This window comes from Balaenoptera acutorostrata, chromosome 21 (genome assembly GCF_949987535.1).
Source record: "Balaenoptera acutorostrata chromosome 21, mBalAcu1.1, whole genome shotgun sequence".
NCBI lineage: Eukaryota > Metazoa > Chordata > Mammalia > Artiodactyla > Balaenopteridae > Balaenoptera > Balaenoptera acutorostrata.
The window spans coordinates 22,416,934-22,433,683 of NC_080084.1; the positions used below are offsets into that span (position 1 = coordinate 22,416,934).

Here is a 16,750-nt window from a genome sequence, read left to right on the forward strand (position 1 = left end):
AGAATCCACAGTTTCTATAATGTATTATTCACAATGTCCAGGATACAGTCTAATTATATCAGACATATGAAGAAACATACTAAAAAGAAAAGGCAATCAGTGGTGACTGATCCTGAGATGACCCAGATGTTGGAATTAGAAGACAAGGGTTTTTAAGGTAGCTATTATAATTCTGCCTAAAAACAAAAACACCAAAAAAAGACTTTTAATGAATGGATAAGAAATTTCAGCAGAGAAAAAGAAATTATAACAACAGTAGCAATAACCACAGGATCAAATGGATTCTAGAGGGCTTCCCTGGTGGTGCAGTGGTTGAGAGTCTGCCTGCCAATGCAGGGGACATGGGTTCGAGCCCTGGCCTGGGAAGATCCCACATGCCGCAGAGCAACTAGGCCCGTGAGCCACAATTACTGAGCCTGCGCGTCTGGAGCCTGTGCTCCGCAACAAGAGAGGCCGCAATAGTGAGAGGCCCGCGCACCGCGATGAAGAGTGGCCCCCGCTTGCCACAACTGGAGAAAGCCCTCGCACAGAAACGAAGACCCAACACAGCCATAAATAAATAAATAAATAAAATTTAAAAAAAAAAAAAAAATGGATTCTAGAAGTGAAAAATAGTGTCTGAGATTTAAAAATCACCAGATGGGTTTAATAGCAGTTTAGAGATGATAAAAGAGTCAGTGAACTTGAAGATAGAAAAATCAAAATGATCTAATCTGAAAATGTGTGAGCAGTCAAAATTGGGTGTGGGGAGCTTTTTGTTTCTGCTTTTATTGTATATAACCTTCCTTTTGATAAGGTTACTAAACTAGTAAATCGGGAATGTTTGATCAGAACGTATCTTGATTTTGATAGTGCTTTAAACAAAATTTCTCATGATATGCTCATGCACAAGATGGAAAAATGTGCACCACATGACTATATGCAGAAACATTCATTCTTGATCTCTGCCACTCTCCCAGACTAACTTCAGTGCATAATGGGGGTTGTATAAAGTGCAATGCTGGAAACAGGGAAGGAATACTCACCTATTACCTGCAATTTTTATTCATTTGTTGTCCTCCTTCACTAGTGTATAAACTCCATGAGGGCAGGCGACGCCTGTTTTTAATCTGTATCCTCCAGTTGCCAGGACCTGTAATTAGTCCTGCTCTCTCAAATGGGGGCAGGAACCGGGTGAACATGAGGGTGAACATGGTGACAAGGAGTCCAGGAATATACTACGTTCAGAAATTCAGGCAGACAGAATGTCTGTTCCAGGGAAATCAGTTGGCCGGCAGATGGCCTTTGGTACCAGGCCACTGTTGGAAATAAGACTTCAGTCTCTTGAGGGTAGTGTTTCTCAAAGTGTGGTTCAGATCGCTTGCTTCCGAATTACCTGGAGTGCTTGTTAAATGTCAGTTTTGGGGACTAATCCTAGATATGCACCTCTAAGGATGGGTCTTGGAAATCTACAGGTACCCTAGGCGATTCTTACGTATATGAATTTGAACTATTTCTTTGTAGAGGTTGGGGAGCTGACAAAAGCAAGGACTAGACTAAGTCCTCGGGCAGGTTTCACAATCTCGGCACCACTGGCAGTTTGGCTGATGGCTCTTTGTTGTAAGGGAGGGCTGTCCTGTGCATGGCAGGATGTGCAGCAGCATCCCTAGTTTCTAACCCTCTAAATGCCAGAGTACCCCCTGTTCTCCCAGCTGTGACATCCAAAAATGCCTCCAGACATTCCAAAATGTCCCCCAGAGGGCAAAATAGGCCCTGCTTGAGAACTGCTGCTTTGGGGGATCAGAGTAGTACGTATCCAAGGATCCGAAGAGGGAGAAAGCAATATGGGGGAATGTCCAGCGACTGGAATTGGAATGCCAAGTTAGGGCCAGAGCTACAGCAAGAGCTTCTCCTTTATAAGGCTGATGTTGGTGGCTTGGCTACCTTGCTGTAGAGGGGCCGTGGAAGTCTAGAGCTGGTGACAGATGGAATATAAATATAAAAGCTGAGAATTAGACGAGGTGTGGTACCAGGTCTCCGTCATGGCTGTGCACTGGAGTCAATGTGGAATTGTAAACACATAAAAATGCCTCAGCCAACCTTAGCTCTTCTGAAGCAGAATTTCCAGTGGTGAAGTCCAGGCAACTGGTATGCAAGCCGGTTCGGGAACACTCACAGGGCTAGATGACATCCTGGATACTGTGTTCAGGAACTCAGAAAGAGACAGGCTAGGAATGAAACTGCCTCAGCATAGCAGACCTCAGCAATGCTTAGTGTCTGAACCTCTTTAATAGCGCCCATCCCATCCCACAGGTGAGGATGAAAGCATTATATAAATACACATCCATTGTGGCTAAACTGTCCTAAGTAGGGAATTTCCCCAATTTTACTCTTATCCTCTGTTCTGAACCTACTTGCTCTTTTCTAAAACGTTTCCTGTTCCCACCCCACTGCTTAATACCCGATTTCTTTCTCTCTGTGCAGCCCCCTTGTCCTGATATTTGTTTGGCTTGTGTGTGATTTGGGCAATATTTAAGAGGCAGAATCAAAGCCTTGCTGATTGATTGGATTGGGAGTTTCTAATTTCCTTTTAAAGGTACTGATTAGGCATCTATTGTACTAAGTAATGCAAAGTAAGACTGTAAAGCAATAAGACAGCTTCCAGAAGCTGCACAAGCATCAGTTTCACAGAGTAGCACTTCATGCTTTATGACAGGAAATCCAGAAAAAGAAGCGAATTCTGTGGTACTTTAAGTGTGTACTCTAAGTTTCATTTCCATGTGAAACACTGCAGTTGACTAAAAAAGTACATCCATGGAGAATCTCAATTAAACTTGATTAATCTTGGTTAAATCTAGCAACTGGTTCAGCAGTAATTCCATAAAAGCCCAATAATTCTGTAAAAACACTTCCACTGATTTTTTTATTCAGAAAAAAAGGAGAAGACAGAAACAAAAATCCTGGTCATTTGCAATATCTGTCAGCTTTCAGTTTGGCTCTCCTGTTTAAACAAAAACAAATAATAAAAATTAATCTATGTAGAAACATGTCATATATAGTCAACTGCTACTAAACATAAACTCATGCTCAGAAATTGTGCTCTCAATTTTGGTTATTATATTACCATACCGCTTATATTAAAATATTTTAATTAAAATTTTACTTTTCAATTTTATGTTTCATACTACATGGATTTTATTCTTACAAAAAAAATCTTTTCCTGATCTTTAACTCATGTTGCTTAAGGGCTTTTTAAATCCATAACAGCGATTTTAATTGCCTCTGAATTTAAGCATGCCCTAAGCTTCTATTTAACAAGGTGGCAATGTTGTATTTTCATAAGTGATAAAAGTTAGAGGACACAGACCTTACTCTGTTTCTTTTGAGTCCATATCCTGATTGTTATTTATAGCCTATTCTTGATTTCTTAGAAATAGGTACGTTAAATTTGCTCAGCTGGAAACAATTATTACATCATTTGCTATCTTTAGGTAACCACCTGATTTATGAAACAGTTTCAGTCAGACCTGAATTTCTTGCAATAAAATATATAAGCACTTGGAATCTGGCTATTTCCAGATATTCTTTCTTGGTGATCTTTTCCCAGACTTATGATGTCCTTTTAAGGTAATACCACCACATTCAAAACTTAAAAATAAAGACAAAAATTTGAAAATTACAGCAATTAAAAAAAGAACATGGGTTTATATACACTACTTCTATTGGCCACTGAAAATAGTTGGAAATGATTAAAAATATACCTACCTGTCCAGAAGTGTTTCATGCAAAAATCCATCTTTCCGGGCCTTTTTAAGGACTTTACTGTCTTCTTTACTTATTTTAAGTTTGTGGTCTTGGAAGCTCTGGAATTTCTTTCTGTTAAGAAAATATCTTTCTTGAAAAATATCTCAAACTTTGATTATACATGTTTACTGATGAGCTTAAAATATTTTTAAAAGTTTTTTGTTTATTTAAAAAAACTAATTGTTTTTCTTAAATAACATACAACTTTTCAACAACAAAAATGACTTTAGTACCCCACCATCAAGGAGGCAGTTGTTTGGATAGCTCTACAAACTCAAGATTTGGAATGTTGGCTGGAGTCTCCTGTGTCCTGGCAGCATTTGGTTGGCATTATGTACTGACAGTGACAGACACTCTATAGAGTAGGGAGAATAGACTAACTCAAGTGACTTGAGCATTGAAAGCTAGCAGGATGATAATTACGAAAACTGAAGCTTTAACAGAAGCATTCTGTTTAGTGCTCTGTCCTAGAGTCTACATTATGTTGTCTCTGCTTGTCCTTCAGGTTATTTTATTTTAGGTGCCTTGAGAAGCATGTCACTGCCAAATCTACAGTTCTAAAAGGAAAAAATATACGTACACATAATTGATTTCACACTGTTTAACATTTCCTTTGTCTTCTTCTGGAATATCATCTTTTTGCTTAGTTTCTCTTTCAGCACAGGATCTAATCTGCATATTGGAGATGAGAACCCAACAGGTAACACATTTATCTTCCCCCTGCTCCACCTTGCTTATTACAAAAGAACATTCTAGGTGATTTCTTATGCAAAAGAAGAAAACAGTTAACTTAGCAATTAGATTCAGAAAAAGACAGATTCTAGATATGTGTTTTTATTTATATATATAATTTATCTAAATAATTGCTATTATATGTTTCTTTAGAGCCCTTACATCAGAAACACTGAAGAGAAACTTATTTGAAAAGCATTTTACAGATCAGATCCCGCTAAGCCAATAAGGCAATAATTTAACTAGTTTAATTTTGGCTGCAAAAGTAAATACAGTAGGATCAAATTATCCTGCTATTTAGTGTTCATTTTATAACACTGAAAGTTTAAGATAGTAGCTGTTTTACTATGCATAGGATATTACCAACACATTAAAACTTTTAACATAGCACAATTTGTTTTCATCTAATTGGAATCTATCCCTTTTAAATCCTCCTTATACTTTCATAAGTTTTGACAGATACTTACTAAAACATTCCATAAATTAATTGATACAGATATAGCAATTAGGATCAACTGAGTGGGGTAAGAGGAGGACAGAATTCAGGGCCATGAAACCGGCAATTTGCAACCCAAAGGACCCACATCTGGAAAGGGATCTCTGTGGCTTAGAGCACAATTCCAAGATTGCTTAGAAACTGGTGAGCAATAGGCATGTGCAAATAATACGTGTGCAACGGTTTTGGCTGGAGGAGTCCTAGAAGACCTGGGGAAATTCTGGGCCAGGTCTGTGACACAATACTGCTTTTGGCAGGAGGGAATGTGTTCTGGTAGATAAGGCTAGGCTATAAAGGTGGATGCTGACACAGACTAGCAGAGCCTGCAACGTAAAAGGCAAGGTGGAAAGAGTCCTGGATTATCATTGCTCAGAGCTTCTAGGTACCTGACTAACCAGACAGACCCAGGGAAATCTGACAGGTACTTCATATAAAAACGGTTGTAATTTTTTTTGTTTGTTTTAATTTTATTTATTTATTTATTTATTTATGGCTGTGTTGGGTCTTCGTTTCTGTGCGAGGGCTTTCTCTAGTTGCGGCGACCGGGGGCCACGCTTCATCATGGTGCGCGGGCCTCTCACTATCGTGGCCTCTCTTGTTGGGAGCACAGGCTCCAGCCGCGCAGGCTCAGTAGTTGTGGCTCACGGGCCTAGCTGCTCCGCGGCATGTGGGATCTTCCCAGACCAGGGCTTGAACCCGTGTCCCCTGCATTGGCAGGCAGATTCTCAACCACTGCGCCACCAGGGAAGCCCAGTTGTAATTATTGATAAATATAGCATAGTGTTTTTTTATTTCTGTAGATGTGCAAAGTACTGCACATACATTTGTACTGCTTGTTTTCAATAATCATACTTTTATAATATAATCCAGATGAAAAACAATTCAAGCATGATACAATAAAATTAAATATAAATAAATAAAACTAAAAATAGGTGAGTCAGAAATCCACCAGCATTTTTCTAATGACTGCTTCCTGAGAAGCAGTGTGGTGTGGAACGTAATTTCTAGAGTCAGTTGGGCCTGGGTACACATCCTGTCTCCACTTTATCTGTGTGACTTCATGAAGTGACTGATCAAAACAGTGAGGATGTAGGGGAGGTCAAAGGTTGTTTCCTCCTCTGTAAAGTTAAGACAACCTCACAGGAACACTATGAAGATGAAAGACAACTATGCATGTGCCTCACTCAGCAGAGTACCTGCAGCTACTTGCTGTAGTTTTGTTTACATAATTGAAAAATATTATGACTAATACTTTTTAAAATATAACAAGAAAATCTAGGTTTTAGATTTAAATTTTTTGAGATTTTGGCAGTGAAAATGGCTTTTGAGAAAACTATGGAAGATAGACTGAAACTTCTAATTCCTGAGCTGTCTAGAATGGTATTTTTTTCTCCATCAATCAACTCCAAACGATGAAATGAAGAGTTACTGGTATTAACATTCTTGTTTAAAAAGATTAGTGATATTTTTCAAGGTAAAAAGAATACTGTAAGACTGTGAAACTGAGGATTATGAAAATCAAGAACATTTAAAAAATAAAATCAAATATATGACACAGAATTTAAAACATATACAGATACTTGATAGATGTGTTTAAATTATGCTGATAGTAGAGAAAATGTAACATGGATTTTTATGCTTTATTTATAAGGATTAAAGCCACTTTAGAAAAGGCTTTTTTCCCTCATTTCTTTAAGCCTTCGTCTCTGGCCCTCACTAATGCATTACACACAGCGAATCTGGATCAGACTACAACATTTTAAAGAGACGTAGTCACATCATACATGTGACGTGTATTAGTCTATAGAAAAGTCTCATGATTACCTTTATCATTTCTTCTTCTCCTGCCGTTTTACTTTTTGCTTCTATATCACCTGCTTCATTGCATCTAATAAAGCAGCTATTTGAGGCCAGTAAAGCCATTTTCCCCTAAATGGACAAAATAATAAGAAATAAGTTATAAGAATACCTGTGAAAAAAATTCTTAAGTCTTGAGACTAAATTGATTTTTTCCCATGTCTAAAAGTAATCAGGAAAAATAATGTGAAGAAAACCTGGAAAAATAAAAAAACGTACAGAAAAGAAAACCAAAATCACCTATAATCTTACTACTCAAAGATAACCACATTAAATATTTTTAGTATATTCTATTAGTAGGACTAAATTCTAACTGTATGGAATAGAATTATTTCCTTTGGCCTCAGAGATTTATTGAGGATATAACTGATTTAGTGTTTTAAAAAGTTAGCTTTAAAAACAAAAAAAATTATAATAGTAGTGTTTTAAATTTTTCTCCATAATTAGAAAATATAAAAACATATCATAGTTGACAGAAGTATAATCAACTATACTTCAATAAAATTTAAAAAAAAATGCAGAGAAAATATATCTCATAAAAGCTAGCCTTTGATGCCTTTGAATTTATTGTTCAGAACTTTAAGAATCAATGTCTGAGGGACTTTTGGGTGTAGGAAGAATTAAATCTTCTATCATATCCAGTTACAAAAGTGCTAATAACACGGATTTGACTTAATTTCTTATCTGAGGTGGTAAGGGCTGGGTTTTCTGTTGTCTGCATGACTTTTGGTAAGCTTGGATGCGGCTGTATAGTCCAAGGTGATTTAAATCTGTGCTGCTGATCTTTCTGCTGAGTACCTTTTTGTAGTAAAGTTTTACTTGTTACATCAGGGACTGTTAAGTCTTTCTTTCATTTAAATTTAAAATTTTTAAACTTAGTGTTTTTCCCAAAAATAAAGTGAAATGAACATCCCTCAAATTCTGTATAACTGGTAGTATCTGACTCATCATCCTGGCCTTATCATATGTTGGCATTTTCTGTTGATATAATGAAAAATATCTATTCAGTTTCTTTGCCCTTTTTTTAATTTTTCTTTTTTTTTGAGTTTCTTATATAATTTGGACATTAACACCTTATCAGATATATGGTTTGCAAATACTTTTCCCAATCCATAGCTTGTCTTTTCGCTTTGTTGATTGTTTTTTATCCCGTGTTGTACTATTTTTTGAGATCTTTTTAAGGTTATGAATTCATGTTGGTTTTAAAAAATTTAATGCATTATTGCAGTCTACTTTTTTTGTTTTTTTTTGAACATATGTTCTCAATGAATGTTAGAGACGTTCTCATTCACTGACAAGGAACTTCTATAAACAATAAGAGTACTTACATCTTGAAAGACCGGTTCCCATTGTTCTCTTGGTCCAATTGCATCTGAACGCCCAACAACAAGTCCATCTGAATTTATACCTAGGTATTTTCCATAGCCAGATTTCAGGGCAATTCTTCAGATCAATAAAATAGATCAATGTTAAAAACGGAGAGAAAGGAAATTAAATATGGAACATAAAAATAGTATGTGTGTGTATAAAAATTCAAGACTAACCACAGTCCAAATGTTCAAAAGCCATGTGTGGCTAGTGGCTACCATATTGGACAATGTAGTTCTATGTATACAATTTAGTATTCTATTTTTTTAATACAAGTATTATATAATACCTTAAATAGCAAACATTTTCCAAATTCATTATTTTTCGAAAACACTACTTTTAATGGATATATAATATTCTATTACAATATATCGTATTACAATGTATTAATTATATTAATTATAGTTCAACTCAAGCTTACCTGGAATCAGACAATTTGACAGCTGTAAACTGCTCTGGAGGACTAGGCCCCTCATCAACTACAGGAGAAAAAACAATTTGAGATAAATTTGACATTTCTTATAAATATACATATAAAGATACGCTTTAGCTTGAAAGAAGTAGCTCTTTTTCTTTTAAAAACAAACGTAAGAATATTATATTATGATGTAATTATAATACAGTATTCATAGTATCAAGAGTTACTTTATCTTCTATATAACTCATGTTTAGTTTTACATACTTAACAAGATAGGTCAGCATGATGCTTATTTAGTCACTTCCAAGATACTATCTCTTTGTATTTTAAAATGCAGTCAGCACAGAGACAAATAAGCACTTAATATTTAAAAAGCTAAATGCTTTAATTTATTCAAGGGATGGCCATTCAGACAAGAAGCTACTGCTTTTTAATCTTCTGATTTCTTCATATCTTATTACTGCTTCTTCCCATGGGCTAAAAGGAATGAGAAAACTTTAAATTATTAACAGTTAGTTAATGCTCCAGGTTAGTTTTGGCAAAAGGTCTAAAGAATGAAGGAATTCAAACCTTTGACTCAACCAGGTTTTCCTTTTCTTTCTACTTATTATTTCAATTATTCATATTGCTTTTGATTCCCATGGATACTCTTTTGGAACTATACAGAATGTTTTCAAATGCTTACACTGGAAAGAGGGAGTTGCCAATAACTGGTAAATAGTGAAGAAGGAAAAAAAATGGAAGAGTCAAATCAATGGATTCATTCATTTGGAATATATTCAAGATTTGTGAGAATTTGGCCTAAGTGAATGAATGTCATAAAATATATACTGTAGCCTTTTCCCTTATATAGCTTCTACCAGACACAAACCTTCTTTATGTGGGGCTCCCAGTGTAAAAAGTCCATTGTCAAGTGCATGTATGTAGGTTCCTTTATCCATTTCAATCGCTATGGTTCCTGAAATTTCACCAAAGTTTGTTACTGTCCACCAGATTCCTAAAAAATAAAATCAGTAATTTAAATTTATATTCTGGATTTGACAGAAGGTTCTTACTTGTTGCTGTTGTCATTATAACATATTTAAAATTTTTATTTTGTAGTTGTAAGAAATAATACAGGGGGATCTCATATACCCTTTAATCACTTTCTCCCAATGGTTAACATCTTGCATAACTATAGTCAGTATCAAAACCAAAAAACTGACACTGATACAATCCATGAAACTTACTCAGATTTCATCACTTTTACACACACTCACTTGTATGTTTCTATGTGGGTATGTAGATCTAGGTTACTACCACCACAGTCAAGATTAGGTTCTTTTAAAATATAAATTAGCAGTACACATGACGGCACAAAATGATATATACAGACAGTCTCTCTCATACCAGCCTCCAGTCATCCACGACTGCTTTCCAGAGGCAATGACTATTACAACCTGTTTCTTATGTATCCCTCCATATTATAATTACAATTGCTAAGACTGAGGTCAGAGAGCTTATTACGTATATTTTCCTGCTAGGAGTTTTATGGTTTCAGGTCTTACATTTAAACATTTAATTCATTTTGAGTTAATTTTTGTGTATGGTACAAGATAGCAGTCCAGTTTTCCCAACATCATTTATTGAAAAGACTGTCCTTTCTTCATTGTATATTCCTGGCATATGCATGGGTTTATTTCTGGGCTCTCTATCCGGCTCCATTGATCTATGTGTTTGTTTTTATGGCAGTACCATACTGTTTTGATTACTTTAGCTTTATAATATACTTTGAAATCAGGAAGTGTGATACCTCCAGCCTTGTTCTTCTTTCTCTATATCGCTTTGATTATTTGGGGTCTTTTGTGGTACATATAAATTTTAGGACTGTTTGTTCTACTTCTGTGAAAAATGCCACTGGAATTTTGATAGGAATTGCACTGAATCTGTAGATTGCTTTGGGGTTAGTTTAGACATTTTAACAATATTAATTCTTCCAATCCATGACCATGGAATATCTTTTCTACGTGTCTTCTTCAATTTCTGTCATTAATGTCTTATAGTTTTCAGTGTACAGGTCTTTCACCTCCTTCGTAAATTTATTCCTAGGTATTTTATTCTTTTGGATGCAGTTGTAAATGGGATTGTGAATTTCGCTTTCTGATAGTTCATTATTAATGTATAGTAAATGCAACAAATTTTTGTACATTCATTTTGTATTCTGCAACTTTACTGAATTCGTTGATCAGTTCTAACAGTTTTTTGGTGGAGTCTTTAGGGTTTTCTATATATAATGTCCTGTCATCTGCAAATAGTGACATTTTTACATCTTACTTTCTGATTTGGATTTATTTTTCTTGCCTAATTGCTCTGTAGGATTTCCAATACTATGTTGAATAAAAGTGGCAAGTGTGGGCATCCTTGTCTTGTTCCTGATCTTAGAGGAAGAGCTTTTCACTGTTGAGTACGAACCTAAATTGTATCCAATTTTTGTTGGGTCTGATAATGATTGTGTTATGTATTAAAAGAAAGAGCAAAACAGACAGAAGGAAGAAAACAGAGAGAGAAAGAGAGAGACTGATCTTATAAGAAATGCACATTTATGTATATATGTATAATGACATAGTATCTGTTATTTATTTTAAAATTCTCCAGAAAAATGTATACATGAGAGATTATCTCACAGTGGGCATGTGTGTAAATGAAACAAGACTGTTAAAATATTGATTATTACTAAAGCTCAGTGATTCATTATATTCATGGAAGAGTCATTACATTCTTTTCTCTACTTATGTATTAGTTTGAAAATTTTCCATAATAAAAAATCTTAAAAATTGAGTTAATCACACTGTACAAAATTATCTATTCAGCTAAACAGGTCAGGCTTTTCATAACTAATAAAAAAATTAGTAGAAGTTTAGCTTAAATGAAGCTGGACTTTACCTAATATCATATACACATACTAACTCAAAATGGATCAAAGACCTACATGTAAGAGCTGAAACTATCAAGATAAAACTCTAAGAAGAAAGCATATGGGAGAAGCCTCATGACACTGGATTTGGCAATGATTTCTTGGATATGACATCAAAGGCACAAACAACAAAAGAATAAACAAACTGGACTTCATCAAAATGAAAATTTTTTGTGCATAAAAGGACACTATAAATAGAGTAAAAAGACAACCAGAAAATATTTGTACATCACGTATTTGATAAGGAATAAATATCCAGGATATATAGAGAACTCTTAAAACTCAGCAACCACAAGAAAAGCAACCCAATTCTAATGATGGGCAAAGGACTTGAATATGCATTTCTCCAAAGAAGATATGCAGATGGCCAATAACCACATGAAAAGATGCTCAACATTACTAATCATTAGGAAAATGCAAACCAAAACCATAATGAGATACCACTTCATACCCATTAGGATGGCTATTATCAAAAAAACAGAAAATAACAAAGTGTTCATGAGGATGTGGAGAAACTGGAACTCTTGTGCACTGCTGGTGGGAATGTAAAATGGTATGGTGGTTTCTCACAAAATTTAAAATAGAATTACTGTACATGATCTAGCAATTCCATTTCTGGGTCTATACCAAGAAGAAATGAAAGCAGAGTCTTGAAGAGATATCTATACAACCATGTTCACAGGCAAAAGGTAGAAGGAACCCATGTTTTCATTGATAGATAAATGGATAAACAAATGTGGTATATACGTACAACAGAATATTATTCAGCCTTAAAAAGGAAGGCAATTCTGACACATGCTACAACGTGGATGAACCCTGAAGACATTATGCAAAGTAAGACAGTCATAAAAGGACAAATACTGTATGATTCCACCCTTCTGAGGTACTTAGAGTAGTTGAATTCATAGAGACAGAAAATAGAGAGACAGAAAATAGAATGGAGGTTTCCAGGGACTAAGGGGGAGTGAGGAATGGGCATTTATAATTTAATGGGTGCAAAGTTTCAGTTTTGCAAGATGAAAAAAATTCTGGAGATGGTGGTGATGGCTGTATAACAATGTGAATGCACTTAATGACACTGAATTGTACCCTTAAAAATGGCTAAAGCGATAAATTTTGTTATGTATATTTTACCACAATTAAAATAATTTAGTGAGAGGCTTACATGATAATTTAAGTTATTTCTGACTTATAGCTATAATTGTTTTCAGTAAAAAAAAAAAATGCTTTACTCAGAATCATTATCAGCATCTTATGATCATTAAAATCTTTTTAAAAAATGTAATAGTTAATGATTTAAAATTATTTGTATTTTATATGCTCTGTGCCATGTTGACCAAGTACACTTAATGTTGATTCTCCCCAGATGACCTAGATTCAATATAACTCTCCCAGAAAATCCAACAGGATTTATGGTAGAAAATAATGAATTGTAAAATTTATATGGAAATGCAAAGGATCTAGAAGAGTATAAAGAAGTACAGAAGTATAAAGAAGTATAAAGTTGGGAGATTCACACAACCTAATTTCAAGACTTTATGAAATGACAATAATCAAGACAAATATTACACTAGAACAGCAGACAAATCGATGGAACAGAGTCCAGAAATAGACTTAACACATATAAAGTCAATTGATTTTTGACAAAGATACCAAATAATGGAGAAAGGAAAGTCTATTCATCAGTGATGCTGGGACAACTGGATATCAATATGAAAAAAAAAGAGAAAATAATTTGTAAAATGTATTTGGTTAAATAATATTTATCTATATTAGGCCTTTAAAATGATATATCAGAATCTCTGGGTTATTAAGCAATGTAATGATTCAGAGAACCATGTTTCCTCTCTCCTGTGCTTTGTTCTGATGATGAAGAAAAGACCTCAGCAGTGACATCTACTGTGCTAGAGCATAAAAGCAATCATTAACTATAAGTAATATTTGAGCACTTTAAGACAAATATGAGTCGGTCATAAATTCCTTCTACTTCCTTTTTACTACTTATCCTGACTAGGAAAATATTTTTAAAGGGATCTCAACTGATGTTAACTTTTCTCAGAATAAAGTATACAAAACTGACTCACCAACAATATCAAGTTGAATTTCTTCATCTTCTTCTCTTTTTCTCTTCTTCTCTTTGCTCTTTTTCTTCTTACTGTAGGAGATAATTTATATAGATGAGTTTAAATATATTGATTTGCATACTGTCATAAGATGAAATCTTAGAACTCTTCTAAGATGTACATTGATATATAAATTATTGATTTACAACGATATACATTGATATACCCTCTTACTTCTAATCCTGAGAAGTCACTTCTGATCCTGTACATACTGTGTTACAGTTAAGAGAACAGACTCTGGAGCCAGACTGCCTTTTAAAAGCCTGATTCTGTCATTTCTTAGCTCTGTGATTTTTGGAAAATTTACTTAATCTCTCTGTAAGTCAGTTTCCCCACCTGCACAATGAGGATAATAATTTAACCCAACTCTTAAGGCTGTTGTGAGGATTAAGAGAATGCGTATCTTCATACATTGCTCATGAAAATGTAAAATGGTGCAGCCACTTTAGAAAGGAGTTTGGCGTTCTCAAAAAGTTAAACACAGAGTTACCATAGGACTTAACAATTCTACTCCTAGGTATACACCCAAGAGAAAAGAAAACATATGTCCGCACAGAAACCTGTATAAGAATATTCACAGCAGCATCATTGACAAGTGCCAAAAAATGGAAACCCAAATGTCCATCAACTGATGAATGGATAAACAAAATGTGTTGTATCCATACAATGGAATATTACTCAGCCATAAAAGGAATGAGTACTAATATAACATAGATGAACCCTGAGAATGTTATCCTAAGGAAAAGAAGCCAGGTACAAAAGGCCACATATTGTATGATTCCATTTATATGAAATATTTAGAAGAGGCAAACTGATACAGACAAAAAGTGGATTCGTGGTTGCCTGGGATTAGGGGACGAGCAGAATGGGGAGTGACTGCTAATGACGGTGGGGTTTCCTTCTGAGATGATGAAAATGTTCAGCGACTTGACAGTGGTGAACCTTGTGACTATCCTAAAAGGCACGGAATTCTACTTTAAAAGGGTGAATTGTATAGTATATGTATTATATCTCAATAATTAAAAGAAAACCAAGAGTGACTTTAAAAAAAAGTTAATATGTAGTACTTAGAACAGTTCTTGGCACATAGAAAGTGCTATGTATGTGTTAATTATATTGATAGTTGTAATGATTATACGACACACTTGTTTGTATTTTCATCACAAAATAAGCTTTCAGAAGCTAACTCTCCCCTCCCTCCTATTAATTCAGACAGTAACAATTTCACATGTATTCAGGAGAAATTCTTGATGCCAGACCCCTAGGCAGAGTTCTCAAGTGCAGTGGCTTCAGTTTGCTCCTTGACACTTTCTTTCCGTCTCTCATAAAAGTACCTAAAACTCTAGCACTCAGACCAGGATGAAATGCTCAACATTTTTGTGAATAATCAACCCCGAGCAAATCTAGCAGTTAAAAAAGAGGTGGAGGTATGAGTGGGCAGATATCTTTTCCTAAAAATCTAATACTGATAAATCACCACTATAACTTCTTCCTTGTATTTGGCTCTAGTTATTTACTGTACATGTTATCTCACTTAATCCTCATAATAATCCTTTTAGAGTATCATTAATCTCTCCCAATAAACGAATAAACGGAAGCTCAAAGATATTAACGTACCTGCCACAAATCACAAAATTAGTTATTAGTGGAGTCCAGGTTCAAACCCATATCCTTTTCAAAATCCACATCTACATATTGCATTAAAAGCTAATTTTTTTCTAGGTGGGAGGGAGACAATGTTGAAAATAATTATTCCTAATAAAGGAAGTTACTGTTATAACCTACACGATCAGACTAATACAGACCCACCAAGCATAGGTCTGGAGGTGGGGGGCTCATCAAGGGACCCGAACTTGTGGCTCCTGGGCTATCGGTCCGCCCTGCTAGGGCGCGACTGTGGCGCTGCGTCTCTGCACCGGCCCCGGGAACTGAGTCCAGCCCGGCAGGAGGCCAGGCCCAAGGACTGGGAGCCTGAATGACAGCTCCCGGCGGCTTCCACAGACTAGCCGCTGGGAGGGGAGAGCGGAGGGTTGTCGGAAAAGAGGGGCAGATTCTCCCGCACAAACTCGCAGTTTACCTCTTGGCCTTGGTTCCCTTGAGCACGAGTTTGGTGGGCTTCACGTAGGAGTATTCGGCCATGGTTGCGGTGACGCTTCTGTATTAAGACAGGGAGCTGGCTCAGGGCAAGATACGCGAACCGGCGCAGAAGCCGGCGAGCGAGGCACAAAAGTGGGGATGGAGTCCAAACTACCTGGGAACGTATCAGCGGAGTGGGCGTGTTTTCCCGGAATCCCTGGCCTTTCTCTCCCGAATATTGAGTCCCAAATTGAATTCTACTTCCTGTTTACAGCCTGCGGCTACGGCAACCGCAGAGGGCCTAAATATACCAGCGTTCATTCGCTCCGTCCTGAGAACGGGAACCTTAGGGCCTTTCTAAGCGAGGAAACCGGGGAGACGCGCCCTCTGGTGGATGTGGCGGGTCTCACAGCCCTGCTCGGCGTCTTGAGCCACTCTGGAGAGAGCCGCCTGCTAGGTCTCGGGAAGAGGCAATAGTTAGATCAGAGGGTGAAATAAATGACTCCGTCAACCCTCCGGATTCTGCACAGCGGTCTGGTCCTGACTGCGCCCCGCGGCCGAGGGCTGAGCCGGCGTGTGGGAGCGGGGCGGCGGGGGCGCTGGGTAACACAGCGCGTTATCTGGCCTTGGACGACGTCGTGAGCCATCTCAATTACATAAACGTTTATTGTACTGTTTTAATGAGAGAGACTCGAGTAATGTACAGGAAACAAATAGGGAATAAAATAAAAGACAATTAAGTGTCAACATTTGGGCCGAAGATTTCACTAGTGCTGCAGGAATTTGGGCGGCGGTAGAGTGGGAGGGGGACCGTGGAAACTAATGCAATCAGAGAGGTCTTTCCATATAGGGTGGGTCTTGAGAGGCTTTCACAACTTCAGTCACCTGTTCCAGTCTCTTCATCAGTTTGATAATCCACCTCCCTGATTCCATTTTCTCCACCT

General features: G+C 36.4%; 1 protein-coding gene across 1 annotated transcript; it reads right to left on the minus strand.

The window, feature by feature from the left end:
• Positions 1-2,874: 2,874 nt before the first annotated feature.
• On the minus strand, positions 2,875-16,103 carry FRG1 (FSHD region gene 1). Its single transcript, XM_007173990.2, has 10 exons — positions 15,982-16,103; positions 15,808-15,885; positions 13,692-13,762; positions 9,526-9,651; positions 8,658-8,715; positions 8,197-8,311; positions 6,836-6,940; positions 4,364-4,455; positions 3,745-3,855; positions 2,875-2,980 (listed from the first exon to the last, which is right to left on the minus strand). Exons 2-10 carry the CDS (start codon positions 15,867-15,869, stop codon positions 2,944-2,946), a joined length of 777 nt encoding a protein of 258 aa, XP_007174052.1. The 5' UTR covers positions 15,870-15,885; positions 15,982-16,103; the 3' UTR covers positions 2,875-2,943.
• Between the last annotated feature and the right edge of the window lie 647 nt (positions 16,104-16,750).